Raw genomic sequence first — 22,304 nt, 5'->3', positions numbered from 1 at the left:
CTTGATAAAGATCATCTACCAGGGGCGCCTGGGTGGCTCAGTGGGTTAAGTGTCTGCCTTCAGCTCAGGTCATGATACCAGGGTCCTGGGATTGAGCCCCACATCGCATCGGGCTCCCTGGTCAGTGGGGAGTCTGCTTCTCCCTCTGCCTGTCTCTCCCCCTCCCACTCGTGTTCTCTCTCTCTCTGCTCTCTTTCTCCCAAATAAATAAAAATCTTTTAAAAAAAATCATCTATCAGAAGTCTACAGATGTCATATTTAATTGTGAAAACACACTTTCTCCCTAAGATCAGGAACCAGACAAGGATGTCCACTCCCAACATTCCTAATGCTACATCACACTGCAAGTCTTAGAATTCAACAAGGCAAGAAAAATAAATATAAAAGGCATACAGACAGGAAAAAAAGAAATAAAACTGTCCCCATTCAAAGATGACATAAGTATCTATATAAAAATACAAAGGAAAAAACTCCCAGAACTAAAATATCAGGTTAGCAGAGTCACAAATACGAGGTCAACACACAAAAGCCCACTGTATTTCTCTATACTGGCAATATATAATTGGAACTTGACACAAAAGCAATACTATTTACAGTCACTCCTCCCCAAACTAAATAAAGAGTATAAATTAACAAAACATGTACAGCAGCTATATGCTGAAAACTAAGAAACAATGATAAATCAAATAAGGTCTAAATAAATAGAGAGACATCTTGTGTGAATGGAGTAGAAAACTAAACTTCAGAAAGATGTCAATTCTCCCCAAATTCATTTGTAAGTTTTAAGCAATTCCAAGGGGGATTTTTTTTTTAAGATACAAAAACGTATGATTCTAAAATTTATATAAAAAAGCAAAAAAACTAGAACTGCTCAATTTTGAAAAAGAAGAATAGAATTGGAGGAATCTTACACTTTTTCTTATGTTAAGGAAATAATTTTTCCTATTTCTACTCTAAAAATAATTTATTAGGGACTGATGACGAATCTCATTAAATGCATCTTAAGCATCTACAGAAGCAATTTTTTTGGTATTTGATGTAATGGTTTGATGTATTATATTAATAGCTTTTCCTATTATTTCATGATTTCCACCTCCCTGAAATAATCTAGCTGACTACGGTGGGTTAGTCTTTTTTATACTATGCAATACAATTTGATAATATTTGTTTTGCAAAGTTGTAGGCATTTTATATCTCTCACTAGGTACTACTGGATATTTTAATTCAGGGTTTCCTGGCTGCCCTTTCTTCCCTTTCCTGTCTACCTGCCATTTCACTATTACTGCCAACCCTTATTATTACTAGCCAACAGATAATTTGTCTCAAAAATATAAATAGTCCTGCCATCTTCTTAATGAATAAAAAAGGACCAGGTGGCAAATATCTATACAGGAAGGTTCCCATCAAGCTGGGTTAGCAGGACATCACCTTCCATTACAGATAAAAGCCCAGGGAGCCTCCGTTTGACGTTTATTAATGGGAACCACCATTTGTTGAGAGCCTTTTTTTGGGTCGGGCACCTAAAATGCATTCTCTAATTCAGACATCACACTAATCCTAGGAACTGAATATTAATATTCTCATTTTACAGACGGGAAGTTATTTAAACCTTTCCTACTTTAGTTTGTAGGAAAGGTTTAAATAATTTGAGCCAGTTCAAAGAGCTACTGAGTGGCAGAGCTGGAATATAAATATAGGGCTTTCTGGTTCCAAAGTCCACTCTCTAAACAGCTACAAGGCTCACAGGGCAGGGCTCGGAGGAAGCGACAGCTTGGTTAAGGAGGTAAAAGGGGATAAGATAGAGGTCTGCACCACTGCCTCCCCGTCCCCCCCGCCCACTGCAATACTGTGCCCTGTGCACCTTTTCCATTTGGCTGTCCCTGAGTTGTATTCTGTATAATAAATCAGTAAATGTAAAGAGAAACAAAAACAATCTAGCAGCATGGAGGATAGAGAGGAAGAAGCAGATGAGATCAAGATAAAGGAGGACAGATTTCAGAGAAAAGGCTAAATAAAAAATTTTAGCTTAAGATTTTTAAAAATATAAATAAGAAAAATATGAAGAATTTCTCAGCATATACCAAGAATTGACAAAAGGACAAAATCAAAGAGAAAAATATGAGACTGGTCCCAAGCAGAATCACATTACCAATTAACAAACATTTTACGTTAAATGTTTTCATCCACGGAGCTTATATTAAGTATGCTAATTATCTTACCAAAAATATTTATTAGAAACTATAGTAACCCATGTTATCAAGCACAGACAGGAAAACAGAATGTTTCTTACTGAATTCTGTTGAATAAAGATGCTCATTAAGAGATGTATTATGTACCTTGAGAACTTCTTGAGATACACAGCAACCTGTTAACAGTGATTACTCCTAAGGAATAAGAGATAAATTTGGGAGATGGCACCCTCACTTTGAATTCTCTGCAACTAACACATATTACCTTTTTTTTTAACAACAAAAAAGGATATGGTAATGAAACATTTCAGAGATTTTCAGGGAATTAAAACATATACACAGAAAAATACTCAGCATCTAAACAACAGTGAATAAAGTTAACTATCCTGATGCATCAGCAGCTCCCAGAAAGGACGTCACATGAGCAGAATGAACTCAAGAACTTTTAAGTTGTACTAGTGAAAAGTTACTAAATGCTAATAAGTCACTCCACTAGATTATTAATCCTTCATGTTGGTAAAATGCTACCTCTAAATAATAAAAATGAGCAAATATAGCCAGAATGTTATACAATATGGTTTCTTAACCCCTCCTGTTAGGCTATAAGCAAGTGCTTTCTTCTTCGTTTTCAAATAAAGAGGACAAAAAACGAAAAAACTGCCTGCTTACTCTAGAAGACCTACTAGACACAAGGAAAACAAAGGAACAGAGTAACATTAGAAAGTTCAGGAAAATGTCCTTTAAAGAAGATACAGGCCTGTTTTGTAAGTTCCATAAATACTAAAACTAGCAACTCTACTGTCATATTGTGGTTTTGTAACTATTAAGACTTGGTTGTTTCTACTGTAAAACTTTCATCAAATAGAAGGATTAAGAGTTGCCAAAATCAATTACTGTTAAGTGAGTATTCAACACATAAAAAGCATTCCTGAGTGACAGTTCACTGCATTTGAAAGTACTTGAGTCCAAACTACGTGGTATTCCATGTAAAATTGCTATTCAATAGCTTTCACCACTACTGATTTCTGTAACTAACAAGTAATATCAAAATTACTTCTAACTAAAGGGCATTAAAAAACTGTCACCCATATGTGGTTTTAAATTAGAAACAAATGCTTTATAACCTTAGAAACAGTTTTCTCAAAATGTTGTTTTTCAAAAAAATCTTCCACAAATATTTAGCAGGATGCAGGAATCAGGGAATACTACACAAGAGAAAGTAAAAGCAAACCCCAGAATGATGTGAAATAGATACCCACCGACCCACCCCACCCCCCAAAAAAACTATACAACTTACTAATCCAGGTTGAAAAGGTCAGAAGACCTAAAAGAGACTTCTTACAGAAACATGAAAACACCTGACAGAATACCAAGTATGTTTAAATATACTAAAAAGAGATTTACAAAACCAAAGGAAGGGTTGGGGTAAATTAAAAATAAGTACACAGACTGAGGGTTCTAGAGGGGAGGCGGTGGGGGATGGGTTAGCCTGGTGATGGGTATTAAGGAGGGCACGTCCTGCATGGAGCACTGAGTGTTATATGCGAACAATGAATCATGGAACACTACATCAAAAACTAATGATGTAATGTATGGTGATTAACACAACATAATAAAATAAAAAAAAAATAAGTACACAGAGAATTAAGTAAAGGATCTACATGGGAAAGAAAAAGTAATCACAATATAATAATAACAGGTAACACAAGTAATGCCTATTATGTGTCACTATTCTAATTACTTTACAGATGTTAACTCTTAACAACCCTACGAGATAGGTACTATTCATATATTCATTTTAGAGATGAGAAAACTGAAACACACAGATGATAAATGACTTGCCCAAGGTCACACGACTATTAAGTGGCAAGCAGGCTACATGACTGTTGTCAAAACCACTTATAAATCAGAAGATAATCATATGGCAGGCAAGGGGTAAAACAACCAAATCCTCTTCTTACATTCCAGGAAGCTGAGACAGGCCTGAGCCAAATCATCAGGACACAGCAATCATGTTATTTAGAGATATAGAATTAAATGCCAAAATAATCTGTTTAAAATGTTGAAATAAAGATAAGTTCTGAGAATGTAATGCACAACATGATGACTACAGATGACAATACCGTATTGTGTATTTGAAAGCTGCTAAGAGCATAAATCCAAAAGTTCTCATCACAAGGAAAAAAAATTTGTAACTAGCAAGGTAATGGATATTAGCTAAACTTACTGTGGTAATCACGTTGCAATATATACATATATCAAATCATTAAACTTGATATGCCTTAAACTTAAAGTTAAGTCAATTATTTCTCAGTAAAACTGGAAAAAAATGTTGAAATAAATTACGTGGTATGAGGAATATAGAATATTTGACTATAAGCATGTCTTTTCAAAAATCAAAACCATATTCCCTATAATGCACAGTGCACACAGACTATAAGTCTCATCTCCTACATTCAGTATTTTAAGTTGAATGCCATTTTCTAGCTCCATGAAGAATCCATCTATAAGACAAGTTGCTTTCTTATCTGAGTTATGACACCAATTAATACAGAATTAGGACAACATATTTATACTTTCTGCTAACAGTGTGACTGAACAAGTTACTCTCCACCCCACAACTGAATATCCCAGTGGCAAAGCACACAGCCCACCTTTTCAAGCTTCTTTCCTGAGGGACATCATCCTTCTGGTGAACTAGGCTTGACAGACTGGCATCAAGAACAACAATCAGACTGACTGCCCCTTTCTTTCACATCGATCTTACCTCCATCCTAACACCTATTGTATTCAGTGACTTACCCTCTTACAGGGAATATGTCTACACATTCATCATTATTTGATCGTTCCAAGATGATACTCGGAAGGTCATGTTATTTACAAGACAGGAAAACATCCAGAACCCAATCATCAAATCTTCCTGAATTTTAAGTAAACAAAGACTTCTTGCTTCCAATCGCAAATGCTTGCCATCCGGAGCATGTTGGAGTTAAGTTCCAAACGTTTTTCCCTTTACCCCTCTTGATCAAGGAACTCTTGTTAAAAAGAAATCTAGAGCAGTCTTCAGTATTTAAAATAGAAAATAAGAGCGGCTCTGAGACAGGAGCAAGGGAGCTGATACCATTCCCACTTGTGACCAACTCTATAGCTATCTTTCAGAGCAATTAAGTTTAAGTAACAAGACGCCCTCCTCTCCTCCACCCAAACCTCCCCTTTCTTCAAGAGTACAGAAGATAGTAATAACTGACTTTAAATACCATCCGTCCCTCAGTGGGAACTGGCACTTCTAAAGCCTTTAGCAATTACTGCCTCTACAATTCACCTCATCTATTCCACTGTGATCTCTACTGTTGACTCAATTCTCAGGTAAACTTTGGACAAACTAAAAGCAGTATAAATATTTCAAAACCCTTCTACTCCATCCTCACTTCATGGTGGGCAGAGTAAAACAACCCAAAATAATATATAAAGACCGAGATTTAAATACCTCTTAAGTATTCATATAAAATTATTTTTTCATATCTATTCTGAAAAGTCATAAGCTATGTAGTAATTACCAAGATTTAAAAATAATCATGCTTGATTCTACTTCGGTAAAGAACACTTTGAACAAGATTATGAACGTACTCCTGGAAAAAAACAACACATTTTACATATTTCAGACTACTTGGTATTCTAAAGAAGCTTACAATGCACTGGGGATCAACTCTGTCCCACTTAATTTTTCTCCCTACTGTATTTTCAATGTAGCTATCACTGACTAACATTCTGAAATTTCACACATTTATTGAAAAGTAGCTATCCAACTAGCCTTCTACTTTCATCAGAAGATTTCAGAGTGCTTTACATTTGGTTCATGAAACACATCAAATCCCAACTTTTTAATAAGAGGACTAATAGGATTATTCTCATTAAATAAACAGGGGAGCTATCTCACGGAGCAGCATAATTAGCTAAAGACTTGTATTTCAAGATATATGAGGGTTCAAGTAAATGAAGGGACTAAAGTATTCATAATAAACACCTCTCACCTGTATAAGGACACCCACCTTCCTGTTACTTGCTGAGGCCATGAAGCAACCTGGTCATGGCCTTCAAAATCACTGAGGGCATCCCTACATCTCCTAATAACTTTTGATGGCTGAACAGTGTTCCTTCCCTAAACCACAATCTCCCTCTTTTTCTTCTCCCATTCATTACCAGGACCACCCAAAACCACGAGTGGCTGACTACACATTCAGACCTCTGAATGCTTAACTGGGCAATCTTTCCCTCCTCATCTCTGCAAAATGCACCAATGACCTAACTAAATTAGACTTAAGAGTTCCCCAAACACACTTTCCTTTCCTTGCCACAACCTGGTCTATCTGCTGCTGACACTCCCTCAGTTCTCAAAAGCTTTATCTACCCCTTCAGGTCTATTTCAAATGCTACCTTCTCCATATAGTGCCCACACCACACCTCATCCCACCCCCAAACCTAACAGGTCACATGTGCTTATTTGGTAATTCTGTGAGAGCACTTTGTCTCACTGCTTTATTCTCCACCTGTTTAATAGCACCAAAGCATTGTCTATTGATTCCCTATTATAACTAGTTGTAAATCTTGAGTTCTCACCCCAAGAGAACATATTTTTTGTTTAGCACCAACAAAAAGGTCTACCAGGTTTAGGAGCTGATAGGAGATAGTGTGGTTCTTAGTCCCAGCTACATATTAGAATCCTCTGGAAAGCTTTTCTTTAAAAATATTCATGCTGTGTCCTATCTCAAATTTAATCAGAATCTCTGAGGACAGGTTATGTAGGTGATTCTTATTTATTTCCAGGATTGTGAATCACTGGAGAGCAAAAAAGTACCAACGGGGTTAAGAGATTTGTGTTTCCATTTTGCTGCTAGAACAAGTCATTTCCTATTTTATTCTTATCTAGTTAATCCCAACACCTCCCACCCTATTTTGGGCTCTACTGACCTGTCAAACTACCAAAACAGCTTCCGACTTGTCTCCCTACCTGGACCATCTCTTGGTTTCAGCTCAGATTGTGATCTCAGGTGGTGAGACTGAGCCTCATGTCAGGCTCCACGCTCAGCTCCGAGTCTGCTTTAGATTCTCTCCCCTCTCCCTCTGCCTATCCCACTTGTGCTCTCTCTTTAAAATAAATAAGTAAATCTTTAAAAAACAAAGAAAGACTATGGGATGCAGTTAAAATGAAGTTTATAGCTATAAAATCATATATTAAAAAGGAAGAAAGGGGGCATCTGAGTGGCTTAGTCAGTTAAGCAACAGACTCTTGGTTTTGGCTGGGGCCACAATCTCAGGGTCAGGAGACTGAGTCCTCCGTTGGGCTCTGTGCTCAGTGCAGAATCTGCTTGAGATTCTCTCTCTCCCTCTCCCTCTGCCCCTCCTCCCCTTCAAAAATGATAAAATGAATCTTTAAAAAACATTAAATAAATTAAAATAAAAAATTGAAAAGGAATAAAGATCTCAAATTAATAACACTAACTTTACATCTCAGAGAACTAAAAGAACAAACTAAATCTAAAGCTAACAGAAGAAAGAAAATGATAAAGATTACAAGAGATTAATAATACAGAAAAACAATGATGGGGGCGGATATCAACCCAACTAAGAGTTTAATTTTTTTAAAAGATCAACAAAATTGATGAACCCTTAGCTAAATTAAGAAAAAAGAGAGAAGCCTCAATTCACAAAAAAGAGGGTAAATTCCCAGTGCATTCATTCTATGAAGCCAGGGCTACCCCGATAGCAAAGCCAGACAAAAGATACCACAACAAAACTACAGACCAACATCCCTGATAAATACAAAAATTCTCAACAAAATACTAGCAAACAAAATTCAACAACACATTTAAAAAATTATACACCCTGATGACATGGGTTCCTGGAATTCAAGGATGGTTCAACATACAAAAAATCATCTGATTAGCATTTAAAAATCACCAGTACATTAACAGAATGAAGGACAAAAATCACAGTCTTCTCAATCGGTACAGGAAAAGCACTGGACAAGAGTCAACACTCCTTCATGATAAAAACACTTGTTAGGAACAGAAGAAACTACTTCAACATAATAAAAGCTGAAAGCTAACATCAGTCAATGGTGAAAGAGTGAAAACTTTTCCTCTAAGACCAGGAACAATATAAAGAGGCCCACTCTCACCACTTCTATTTGACATAGTATTGGAATTCTTAGCCGGAGCAATTAAGCAAGAAAAATAAAAGGCATCCAACTAGAAAGGAAAAGCAAAATATCTTGGTTCACAAATGACATGATCTTGTATGTAGAAAACTTCTTAAAGATTCTAAAGTGAAAAACCATTAGAACTAATAAACAAAATCAGTAAAGTTGAACATGCAACAATTGTGTTTCTATACACTAACAATGAGCAATCTGAAAAGGAAATTAAGAAAACAATTTCATTTACAACAGCATCAAAAGGAAAACTTAGAAATAAATCTAATAAAGAAGGTGAGGGACTTATGCCCCCAAAACTACAAAACATTGCTAAAATAAATTAAAAGAAGCTACAAATGGAAAGCAGTCCCATGTTTATGGATTGAAAAACCTAACATTGTTAAAATGTCAGTACTACCCAAAGCAAACTACAGATTCAACACAATCACTATTAAAATCCCAAAGACTTATTTTGCAGAAATTCAAAAAATCATCCTAAAATTCATACAGAATCTAAAGGGTCCCCAAACAGCCAAAACAATTATTTTTAAAAAGAACAAAATTAGAAGACTGACACTTTTTGATCTCAAACATACTACAAAGCTACAATAATTAAAAGAGTATGGTACTGCCATAAAGATAAATATCTAGACTACCAGAATAGAATGGAGTCTAGAAATAAACCCTCATATATATAGTCAAATGACCTTAGCAGAGTGCCAAGACCACTCAATAAGGAAAGGACAGTCCCTTCAATAAATGGTGTTAGGAAAACTAGATATCCACAAGCAAAAGACTGAAGTTAGACCTTTATCTTATACCATGCACAAAAATAAATTCAAAATGGGTTAAAGACCTAAACATAAGCCCCAAAACCATAAAACATAGGGAAAAAACTTCATGACATTAGATAAAATGATTTCTTGGATGTGACACTAAAAAGAACAGGTAACAAAAGAAAAAATAAAGTGAGACTACATCAAACTTAAATTAAGACTTTTTTTTTAGGATTTTTATTTATTTATTTGAGAGAGAGAGAGAGCATGAGCAGGGGGAAGGGTAGAGGGAGAGAGAGAAGCAGGCTCCCCTCTGAGCAGAGAGCCCAACTCTGGGCTCAATCCCAGGACCCCGGAATCATGACCTAAGCCAAAGGGAGACACTTAACTGACTAAGCCACCCAGGTGCTCCAAACATTAAGACTTTTGTTCATCAGGGCGCCTGGGTGGCTCAGTTGGTTAAGCGACTGCCTTCGGCTCAGGTCATGATCCTGGAGTCCCTGGATCGAGTCCCGCATCGGGCTCCCCGCTCAGCAGGGAGTCTGCTTCTCCCTCTGACCCTCCCCCCATCTCATGTGCTTTCTCTCTCATTCTCTCTGTCTCTCAAATAAATAAATAAAATCTTTAAAAAAAAAAAAAGACTTTTGTTCATCAAAGGACACAACTGACGTGAAAAGGCAACCTATGTACCATACATACAGACAGTGGAATACTCAGCAGCCTTAAAATGGTTAAGAAATCCTGTCATATGCTACAACCATGGATGAACCTTGAGGACATTATGTTAAGTGAAATAAGCCAGTTGCAGGGGTGCCTGGGTGGCTCAGTCAGTTAAGCCTTTGGCTCAGGTCATGATCCCAGGGTCCTGGGATCAAGCCCAGAGTTGGGCTCTCTGCTCAGCAAGAAGCCTGCTTCTCCCTCTCCCTGCTGCTCTCCCCGCCCCGCCCCCTGGGTGACTCAATCAGCTGAATGACTGCCTTCAGCTCAGGTCAGGATCCCCTGCTCAGCAGGGAGCCTGCTTCTCTCTCTTCTGCCTCCTTCCCGCCCCCTCCCCCGCCCCGCCTTGTGCTCTCTCTGTCAAATGAATGGAAGGAAGGGAGGGAGGAAGGGAGGAAGGAAAGCTAGCCAGCCACAAAAGGACAAATACTATATGATTCCACAAGTATGAGGTATCTAAAATAGTCAAACTCAGATACAGAAAGTAGAATGGTGGTCATCAGGCTGGGAGAAGGGAGCAAAGGAGAATTCTTGTTTAATGGGTTTCAGTTCTACAAAATGAAAAATTTCAGGAGATCTGTTCCACAACAATGTAAATAAGTAAATATACTTAATATTGAAACTGTACACTTAAACACTTAAAAACGGTTATGGTGCTAAAGTTTATATGTTCTTTTACCACAATAAAAAGACACACTTGAAACAAAAAGTTAAGTTTAAAACTGTATAGCTGTATATAAGAGCAATGACCTCATTTTTGTTTTGAAAAAATAAAAACAGCTAACATTTGAGTGCATACTATATGCCAAGCTCTGATTTACCCACTTACTATGTATTAATGCTGTTAATCATACAACAACTCTAAGGTCAGCAATGCTATTACCAACCCATTTTACAGATGAGAAAACTAAGACACAGGTTACTGAGCATGTCAAAAAACACAAAGCCAGGGTTTTTTTGTTTTGGTGTTGTTTTTTTTATAAGATTATTTTTTATTTATTTGAGAGAGAGAGAGCACAAACGGGGGGTTGGGAGGAGCAGAGGGAGAGAGAGCAGACTCCCCACTGAGCAGGGAACCCAATGTGGGGCTCAATTCCAGGACCCCAAGATCATGACCTGAACGGAAGGCAAATGCTTAACTGTCTGAGCCACCCAGGTGCCCCTAAAGATTTATTTGAGAGACAGAACACATATACATGCACACGTGCAGGGGCAGGGTGGGGGATGACAGACAGAAAAAGAGGGAGAGAGAATCCTCAAGCAGATTTCCCACTGAGCGCAGAGCCCACTGTGGGACTTGATCCCAGGATCCTGGGATCATGACCTGAGCCAAAATCCAGAGTTGGCCACTTAACCAAGTGGGCCACCCAGGCAACCCCCAAAGCCAGGTTTTAAATGCAGGCCCTCTTGAGACACTATCCACGTTCTTAACCTCTACGCAATACATATAAAAAAGTCTGGAAAGATAATAAACCAAACTATTAACATTCTCTTAAATTCTCTCTGATTGTGATGGAGTTTTCACTTCATACGCTTCCATTAAATTTATGAAAAAATTATGTACTGCTTTTTATAATGAAAAGCAAAAGGAGATACTGACATTTTCAAAAAGTATACTTAATGTAACAGCAAGGTCTCTATCCCTACTAACAATGACTTTATTTACTTGTATCTCTGGACTCAGACTCTCCACTACAGTAAAGCTACTCCATTTGCTATAACACGCTTTGTCTGCTTTCTTCTCTACTTCCATAAGCTCTCTATCCTTCCCCTGAAATATTCTCTCCTATACTCTAATGCACACCTTTTGATTTACCTTTTCACTTTTATTTTTGTAATTGATCAAAACCCAGTTCTTAACTCGCCTCCTTCAGGAGGCCTTCCTGTCCTTACCTATACCATTTTTCACCTATTTAATATGCTAAAAAACTGCCCTATAGAGGTTTTATTTGTGTCCCTCATAGAGCCATCAGCAAAGTTCCTTGAAGATGTTACTATTCCTTCTCCTACAGGCAAGGACACTCCAGGGGCATGAAATATACTTGGCACCGACATCTAGATTTCCAAAGACTTTCCTACCAGAAACAAAAGCTCCTTAAAGACAGGACTGACTCCAGATCTGGGACAGGGAAATTACAAGGTAAATCTGATTTGTCTTGCGCCATAAGGCCAGGATGCAATCAGAGACTAATGCAGGAGAGTCAAAAGGATATAGAAGCCACTCTGAAAGTGTTATCACTGACTGAAACTGAGACAACCTGAACATCAAAAAGAATAAGGATTGTAACTTATTTTAAGGTTTAACGAAGGAAGGGGCACCTGGGTGGCTCGGTCAGGTAAATACCTGACTCTTGATTTTGGCTGGGGTTGTGATCTCAGGGTCAAGAGATGTAGCCCCACTTCCAGCTCCCTGCTGGGCATGGACTTCTGCTTGGGATTCTCTCTCCCTCTCCCTCTGTCCCTCCCTACTGCGCTTCCACACTCTCTTTCTCTCTTGGGGTGGGGGAATGAAGGGAAAAAAATCCAAAGGTCCCTGTACTGAAAAATGAGGAAACGAAACAAACATTTGTGATCACTGAAAGTAACCAATATATTACCATTACATGTCTGTTGAGTAGGAAATTACCATCTTTAGGTAGAACATAGTTTATTAACCAGTTGATGAGGAAGAACTTCCTTAGAGGGAAAAAGAAAAAATCAACCAGTAAACGACAGAATGGGGTTAGAAGGGGAATCACTATTTGCAACCCCTATTGAGATAATCATCAGGCAAGGATCATCATGGACACTAAAACCACTTGGAGAAAGATCATTGAAGAAAAGCATATTCTCACCGTGCCAGACTATCCCCCACAGATTACACAGTCATTGCAAAGTGAAAAATGTATGTTTACAATGGCAATCTGGCAGCAACCTCTTTAACCAAATGATCAAATTTAGGACTGGGACAATCAGGCATTCTGTGTCCCCTAATGTGATACACTACAAGGTACACAGCATCACCTATGAGTCTTTTCAAGTGAATCTTGACAGATCCTAGTTACGCCTTTGGACCTAATGTCTGACTGAAGGAAAATACAGGGGATAAAAGAACTTAAAGACACTGTGAGGAAATAAGGAGATAATCAAGAATATGTGACGTTCTGCAAGACACCTGACTAGTCTCTTTAAAAAGTCAGCATCAGGAAATAAAGATGAGAGGACTCTTCTAAATTAAAAGAGACTGAGAGACATGACAACCCTATTTGTGAGCTCTGATAAGATCTTAATTCCAAAAAATAACAAAAAGCAAAAAATACAACTATTAAAGATGCCTAGGGGATAACTGAGAAATCTGAATGGGATTGACTGTTAGATGATGTTAGGGAATTCTTGTCAATTTTCTTAAATTTAATCATGGCATTGTAATTAAGAAAGAAGAATGTCCTTGTCATTCAAAGAGGCATGCTGAATATTTAACGGGTGTGATGTCATGTTGTCTGTGACTTCCTCTCAAATGTTTCACAAATACACAAATGCAATCCACACACAAGCAGACACAAATAAAGCAAACAGGGCAAAATATTAATTTACGTGATGAGTATATGGCAATTAGTTACAAATATTCTTTAAACTTTTCCATACGTTTGAAATTTTTCACAATAAAAAGTTGGGGAAATTTAATAAAGTTGTAAAATAAGTAAGGGGAAAACTAATTCCTTGTCTCTAACTTTCACTTAGCATCTCCTTGTAATTTATCTTTTTCTTAATTAAAGCATACTTCACATATTAGTTTCAGATGCACAACATCCTGATTCAATCACTTACCTTTTTTATTTTTTTTCACTTATCTTTTTTTAATGTACTTCCTGTCTGTACAAATAACCTTAAGTCCCTTGAGGACAGTTAAATTATTACAGGTTTACAAATATACAAATAGCCCAATGGATGTTGTTATTCATAAGTAACACAAAAGACCAGTTTGATAAAAACCAAAATGTCTGTTAATTTCAAGTCCTAGCTAGGATATGGAACAATATAAAGCTTTTGATGATAGGAGTATAAGTACAATCACATTGGAAAACAATTTGGCACCATCAAAATAAAGCTTAACACATACATATCCTGACTCAAGAATTTTTCTGACGGGTATATACATACCCAGGAGAAACTTTTGCACACGGGCATCAGGAGTTAGGTATAAGAATATTTAAAGCAGCACTGTTTACAAGAACAAAAACCTGGAACAACCCAAATTTCCATTAACAAAGAAATGAATAAACTATGATACATGTGTTCACTGGAATACCATAGAGCAATGAAAATGAACGAACTAGAGCTACACACATGAATGAATCTCAAGAACATAATGTTAAACAAAGAAAGCAAGTTGCATAAGAATACTAGCAGTGATTTCATTTATAAAAATTTCAAAAACATCAAAAGTAAACAATGCATTATCTAAGGAATCAAACATATGGAAAAGCAAATGAATGATAAACACAAAATTCAGGATAAGTAGTTCCTCTTGTGTGATGAACACACTGAAGCCTCTGGTTTTACTACTAATGTTCTTTTTAAGAACTTAGGTGCTAAGTATATAGGCATTTACTGTATCATATTTTTTTAGATTCTATTAATGATTTACTATTATTCAAAATCTAATTTTTGTAGATTCTATTAATGATTTACTATTACTCAAAATCTAGTAACTGAGTAAAAAAAAAGATAATAACTGACTTTAAGGTACATAAAACCTCAATTCAAAAACAATACTAAATTATTCAAATAACTGCACTTACATTTCTCTGCATTTATTTAGTAGTGAACAACGCGAAGTTGTCAGTATTCAAATAGTCAAACCTATCAGCAGTACTAATTTGCAAAATAATGAGGAATAAAATAAATCCCCCCACCCAAAAAGCCATGCCCCATTTGAGGAAAAAAACAAAAGCCATGCCATATCTAATGGCACTTACAGTTACCTATTTTACTGAATGATTTAAGCTCAAAGCTTGATGAATAAGACAAAGTAGCCTTCAGAATCCAATACAAAAGGTTGCCCTTTTGCACCTTTTATCAAGGTAGAATCATTAAATAGAGGTTCATAGTATGGAGAAGTCTCTGTTGCCTCTTACTTTATGATGATAAGGAAATTGCTAACGTCACAATTTCATTTATCTTTTATACCCTAACCAATAGAGGCCTGAGCCCATGACCCAAATAAATGCCACAGCAGCAGACCCCAGCTGACAGGGTTTTCAGGAATGCTTTCCAACAGACATGGCACAGCTCTAATGTATCAGGAAGAAGTCCCTACTGAACCTTGCAATAAAACAGAGAAGTTACTGGAGACAAAAACAGGAGAGAACTTGTTTTTAATGTGAAAACACTTTACTATGAGATCTACCCTCTTAAATTTAAATGTCAAATATAATTTCCCTTGTTGTAGGTACAATGTTAAATAGTGGATGTCTAGAGCCTATTCATCTTGTGGGACTCAAACTTTAAGCCTGTTGATTAGTAGCTCCCCATTTCTCCCTCCTCCCAGGCTGTGGCAGCCACCATTATATTCTTCGATTCTATGAATTTGACTATTTTAGATACCTCACGTAAGTAGAATCATGCAGTGTCTTTCTGTAACCGGCTTATTCCAGGCAGCACCATGTGGCATACTGCAGAATTTCCTTCTTTTTTGAGGCTGTGTTGTATTCCAGTGTGTATATATACCACATTTTGTTTATCCATTCACCCACCCATGGGACATTCTGGTTGTTTCCACAACTTAGCCACTGTGAACAGTGCTATAAGAAGAGAACTTATTTGCAATGTAAAATTCGAGGGAACTTTCACAGGGTTCTTCTACTAGGTTCAACTACAGCTGCCAAACACATTGAGAAAAGAAGACCTAGCTTACAGAGTATATTGAATTGCTCTTTATTCAAAGCCAGACACAAGACTGACACCAATCAAAGAAATCGAAATAAAAAGACAAAATTGTTGAGCTAGGAGTACTACCTGCCCAAGCATGAGTAAGCAAATGCCTCATGTTAAAACAGTGAGATCAGGAGAGGTTTGGGATCAAGCAGCAAGGGTAATTATATTTATACTCCATTACATTAAACTTTACTATGCAGAGATTCACGGTGGTTGCTCTATAGAGTACGCCTGCCTATACTGCATCTACTAAATGGGTTTGCTATTAATATCAGGGACAATTCCTCATTAGTACAGGAGTTACCACACTATTTCTTCTCTCTTCTAACATCTAGAGCTAAGTATGTGCTTAGCTATGTGCTTATGTGTGTTATGTCAACCCTACCAAATTTACCAAGACGAAACTAAAAATTTTGTATGCTGGGACGCCTGGGTGGCTCAGTCGTTAAGCATCCGCCTTCAGCTCAGGTCATGATTCCAGGGTCCTGGGATCAAGTCCCATATCGGGCTCCTTGCTCAGCGGGGAACCTGCTTCTCCCTCTCCCTGCCACTCGCCCTGCTTGTGCTCTCTCTCTGACAAATAAATAAAATCTTTAAAAAAATAAAAATAAAAATTTTGTATGCCAAACCTGAAAAAGATTCACCACCCCCCAAAAAATTACTAAAACTTCTACCTACAAACTGTATGAACAATATAAGATCACACTTACTTCCAACTCAAAAAAAAAAAAAAATGAGTTAAAGACTTGTTCAATTTTTGATTACCTACCAACCAAACGATGCTTGCTTTTTACAAGTTCTACTGGAATAGAAATATAACTCAGGCCAAAACCCCAGCGTAACTGTTTATAATAATTTAAGCATGTCAATAAAAGGATATCTCCTCTGACCACCACAGTGTCCTCAAACCAACAATGGTCTTTATAAGATCAATGAGCTTTCTAAGAAGCTATGACAGTTGTACCCAATCACCTAACTTACAGCAGTACCTAGGAATGGTGTGAGATAATGCGGGGAATTTAAAGATAATCCCTATAAATACAAACTATAATATGGTAATATCTCCATCAGTGATGAGTTCCAGAAACACCCTGCATTATTAGGAACTTTGTTATGGAAGGACAAAGAGTTTCAGAGGACACAGTCACATTTCAAAGATGCTGTATGTTGGAAGGGCAATTCCTTCCTCAGTTTCCGGCTGCAAACCCCAAGATGCCCAGCTACTCACTTTCTTCCTAGAGACCCAATTCATCACCTTACTTTGCCACTGCTTCTTTGAAAGAATCTACTGCAAGAATTTGTTCAAAATTTTCATAAACAGATGGAAGCAGGAATGGGTGTGGGGGGAGACAGGCAAAATGGGTGAAGGAGAGCGGGAGATACAGACTTCCAGTTTTGGAATGAGTAGGTCACAGGAACAAAAGGCACAGCATAGGACATATAGTCAGTGATATTGTAATAGTGCTGTGTGGTGACAGATGGTAGCTGCACTTGTAGTGAGCAGAGCCTAAGGTAGAGAGATCTTGAATCACTATGTTGTACACCTGAGACTAACGTAACATTGTGTGTCAACTATACTCAAACTAAAAAACTTAAAAAAATGATGAAAAAGTTCTAAATACTGTGAGAATTACTAAAATGTGACAGAGATACAAAGTAAGCAAATGCTATTAGAAAAATAAGAGACTTGCTTGACACAGGATTGTCACAAACCTTCAATTTGTAAAAAACACAGCATGTAAAGCACAATAAAATGGGTGTATATATATGCGTGTGTGCATATACACATACAGGTATACCTATATATACATCCATTTCTATCTTTTCTTTAATTTCTCTCAGCAATGATATGTATTTTTTAGTGTAGAGATCTTTCATTGCTTTCATTAGATTTTTCCTAGTTGTTTGATTTCCTTGGGTGCATGCTCGCTTCGGCAGCACATATACTAAAACTGGAATGATTTCCTTGAGTGCTACTGTAAGTAACATCTTTTATAATTTCATTTTTCAATAGCCATTATGGACAAAAATTGTTTTTGTAATAAAAACAAAAATAAAATTTTCATAAACAAATGATACTTCTCCCTCAACACTGTTAAACCTTCCTTATAACTGGGGCACCTGGGTGGCTCAGTCGGTTAAGTGTCTGCCTTCAGCTCAGGTCATGATCCCTGGGTCTTGGGATCGAGTTCCGTGTCAGGCTCCCTGCTCAGCCGGAGCCTGCTTCTCCCTCTGCCTGCCATTCCCCCTGCTTGTGTGTGCGTGCTCTCTCATGCGCTCTCTCTCTGACAAATAAATAAATAAATAAAATCTTAAAAAAAAAAACAAAACCTTTCTTACAACTAAGTATAATAGTATTTATTAGACATGAGGCCACATGCATAATAAAACCACTGAACACTGTGCTAAATATTTTGCATGCTCTTATTCACCTTCCCCTCAACTCCATGAAGAGGATACACCATTAGCCCTCTACTACAAATTTTTTTTTTGAGATTCTGCTATACTTTATTACTACAAATTTAAGAGAGAACTTGGCCAAGAACCTGGTAGCAAAGATTTAACCCCAGGTCAGACTATAAACCCAGTCTCCTTCCATTCATACTATATTCTTTTAAGTTTTTATATTTTATAAATGGTTACAAATCACTCAGGTCCTTCTCAGCTGATCCTTTAAGTACAAACAAGATAGCACCTGCCCTGGGCTATTTACTAAGGGCTTGAATGCTCTTTGCTTTCCTTCTCAGGCCTGTCACCTCTTTTCTTAAGTTAAGAAACTGAGTGCCTACAGTGTACAAGGTAGAGAAAATGAAAATATGTAAAGCACAGCCTCCATCCTCAAAATATTCTTACAGACTCCTAGGAACTAGGTGTAAACTACTATACTATTAAAACTAGTAAACTATTAAATAAGAATGGACACTTCTATAAGGAAATACCATCAAACATCAGAAAACCTCAATTTTCAAGTAAAAGGGATTTTATTCATATAAAGAACCAAACTTTACTTAAAATTAGACATCTTAGAGGCACCTGGCTGGCTTAGTTAGAAAAGCATGCGACTCTTGATCTCAGGGTTGTGAGTTCGAGCCCCACATTAGATGCAGAGATTACTTAAAAAAAAAAAAAAGCTTAAAAAATAAATTAAGCATCTTAGATAAAAATAATTTTTACCTTAAGCATAAAACACAGCATAATACTAAAAAGACCTAACACTGAGAGGCGCCTGGGTGGCTCAGTCGGTTGGGCATCTGACTCTTCATTTTGGCTCTGGTGGTGATTTCAGGCTCCTGAGACTGGCCCAGGCGACAGGCTCCCCACTCAGTGGGGAGTCTGCTTGAGATTCTCTCCCTCTCCCTTAACACCCCCCCAACTAGCATGTGCTCTCTCTCTCAAATATTTTTTTAAATGTTAAAAAAAAAGACCTAACATTGATTAGTTTTACTAATGTGCAAAGTGTTTTACATACACTTAGTATTTAGTATTCACCAAAACCCTGTACTATCAATGGCCCCAATTTAAAAGGATGTAACATAAAACAGACAAGTCATTTGCCCAAAATCACACAGCTAGTAAATGATGGAGTCATGATTCAAATGCAGCGCGTACCTCTATTCAGCCTTGTGATACATTTATCACTGATTCAAACATTGAGTGCCCACCTACTGCATACATAGCATTGTGTTGAGAAATGAGAAGGCAGTGAACAAGATAGCTTATTCATGAACCTTGCCTTCTGATTTAAAAACAAATAAGAAAATAAATGAGATAATTACAGATTGTATAAAATATTCTAAAGGAAATCAAGAAGGTGTTGTTAGGAAGTAACTGGGGAAGGCTTACCTTCAAAACTTATATAACAAAACTTATAGTTTTGTTCTCAGATTGTTCCCCCACAAGCTGGCCAGACAGCCAGGCGGGGGACCAGAGAAGCAGGCAGACAGAAGACAGACCACTCCTAGTGAAGATGATCAGAGCAGTGGCAAGGAGAAGCCCTAGTGTCATGTTTTCACGAATGTGTTGGCATTTTTCCACAAATCCTAAGGAGACAATGTTCTTTCTACTGAATAATACCATGTCTAAGAGAATATCACCTCTGCCTGATGAATATGGTTTCACAGTAGCTTTTCAAAATCTCAACAGGTAAATGTCTGTACATATTAACTCATTTAGCATTACAAAATGCAACCTAATTTTAAACTCAACGTAAACCACATTATTCCACTCATGGTACACAATTTCCAAAAGCAAATTATTGGGTTTTTTGTTTTAAATCCAGGTCCCACACATGCTTCAACAAATTAAATTTTGAAAATTACTTCAAAGAAACAAAAAGACTCATACCAGGTTTAGCACGCTGAGTAGTCCCAATGCTATTTTTAGAAAGAGCAACACTTCTCATGTGCAACTTTTTCCAAATGATACTAACAAGGTCAAGGATCATATCTTATCTAAAAACAAGACCTATACAAATAGCTAGGATCTCTTATACTGCCTTATGTACAAGTGCTGTGACCTGAAGGATTTATTTGTATTTTACATACGTCTTTATGTTTACATACTTTATATTTAAAATATTCATATTACTTATATATACTATTCTTATGTATTTGTTTTCATTCCATTCATTTATATTTTTCGTATGGCAGTGTTGCATTGTACTGACAGCCTTAAAAAAAAAAAATGCTTCACGTTTTACCAGCATTTCACATTCACTGGATAATTTGAGCTCCAGAACAACCTTGTGAAATATGTAAGAGTATCATCTTCCCCTCTGCACAGTGGTAGGATTGGAGCTCAGAAAGGTTAGGTAACTTTTGGCTAGTTCAAGATTGCACAGTACTTGGCAAAGGCAGGGCCCTGACCAGGCCTTCAGATTCTTTGTTCATGCTCTTCTTCCCACAGGACGCTACTAATTTAATACCTGAACTTTCATGTGTCTCTCTCTTCAACAAACCTGGACTGTAACTAAGAGCCCTACCACTGCTGCCCTGCCAATACACTGAGCGTCCAAATGCAACCGGAACACTAGTACTTTTCAGTAAACATAAACACGAGCACACGTTTCAGCCAGGACCCCATTCAGTGTTGGGTTTGCTCCACTGCACAAAACTTACTAAAATACACCCCGGCCTTAAAGCATGACCCTTGATGGAACTGACTTTTCCACTCAGTGGGAAATTCTGTAAATGAAGACGGTGACTCATAGCGCTAACTTATGGTTCTCGAAATTAATAATTTTGGATGCCAAAGCAAAAGAATGAATTACAGATCCCTATCCATCCCCAAGCCCAAAGTTGCTTAAGTGTCAAAGCGCGGTAGTAAAACACGAGAGAGGTGAGGCTGCAGCTAGCATTCCTCCTCTCTGCAACCCCAGGCAACCCACTCCTCAAAAACCCAGCGGGTCTCTTTTCGACCCCCAATGCCGCCGGGACCAGTGTGACTGATTACCCAGCCCCGCAACCACCCGCGACCACGACCAGAGTCCTGCCGGGAGCTGCGGCTGTGGGGACACGCACGGCTGAGGCTGCCCCCTCCCCGAGCCGTCCCCAGCTGTCTCCGGTAGCCCGCACACCTGGCAGCCCCAGCAAGGGCAGAGGATGCGCGGCGGGAACCCGCCCCTAAACGCGGCGCCGTAGGACCGCCGGGCCACCCGGGACAAGTCCGCTTCCGCCCCCAGCCCGCATGGCCGCTGGAAGACGCGCCCGCGTCCGAGGGGCCCAGGATCCCCGGAGGCGGGAGGGGGCGACGGCGCTGCGGCTAGGGGGAGGAGGAAGCGCGGTCGGCCCGGGGGTGGAAGAGGAGGAGCGTGTCCCGACCGGCCGCGAGGGCAGGCGGAGAGGGGAGGAAGTCCGTCGGCAGCGGCGGCGCCGCGGGGGAGCGGGCGTCTACCTGGGAGCAGAAGTACGAGCCTTGGATGCCCAGCTTGATGCAGGTGGGACACTGGAGCTTGGCCTCGCTGCTGCAGCCGTCCGTCTCGCACACCCGCGTCTCCACGGCCGCCATGCTGCCTGGCTGCTGGAGGAGCGCCTCACCGAGGAAGAGGAGGAGGAGGAGGAGGAGAAGGAGGAGGAGGAGAAGGTGGTGGAGGAGGAGGAGGAGGAGGAGGAGGGAGGGCAGAGGAGGGGACAGAGGCCGAGCCGGGGGAGGAGCTCGGCCCGCGGGGCCTGGGCGCGGAAGCAGGAGAAGCGCCGGGCCGGCCCAGACTACGCTGCGCGCCCCGCCCCCGCCCCGCGCGCGCAACTGGCGCCCCGCCCCGCGGCGTTCGCCCCGCCCCTGCCCGCGGCCCCTGCCAGCGGCCCCCGCCTCCCGGCGCCAGGCGCGCACGTGGGGGCTGCGAGGGAACCTGGCGGAGACCTCCACCAGTTCCGCGCCGTCTCACGTCTGTCCCAGGCGAGCACGACCTCCTGGCAGCGGGCGGAGAAGGCCAGGTGCGGCCGGCAGGGAGGGGCCCTCGTGTCTTGCGCTCTCTGTACCTGGAGGAGACAGCGCCCTGGTCTTGCCTTACTGGAT

General features: G+C 39.2%; 1 protein-coding gene across 2 annotated transcripts in view; it reads right to left on the bottom strand.

The window, feature by feature from the left end:
• METAP1 (methionyl aminopeptidase 1) overlaps positions 1–21,998 on the bottom strand; it is a 65,956-nt gene extending 43,958 nt beyond the window's left edge. For both annotated transcript variants that reach the window (XM_027600362.1, XM_027600363.1), the window contains exon 1: positions 21,684–21,998. In XM_027600362.1, the coding sequence (XP_027456163.1) occupies positions 21,684–21,797 (114 nt within the window). In that variant the 5' untranslated portion in view covers positions 21,798–21,998. The remainder of the gene's footprint in view (positions 1–21,683) is intronic.
• Positions 21,999–22,304: the final 306 nt, after the last annotated feature.

The sequence above is a fragment of the Zalophus californianus genome, chromosome 2, assembly GCF_009762305.2.
Source record: "Zalophus californianus isolate mZalCal1 chromosome 2, mZalCal1.pri.v2, whole genome shotgun sequence".
In the NCBI taxonomy this organism is placed as follows: domain Eukaryota; kingdom Metazoa; phylum Chordata; class Mammalia; order Carnivora; family Otariidae; genus Zalophus; species Zalophus californianus.
The sequence above is the reverse complement of the archived record's forward strand: the minus strand, read 5'-3'. Positions and strand labels throughout refer to the sequence as shown.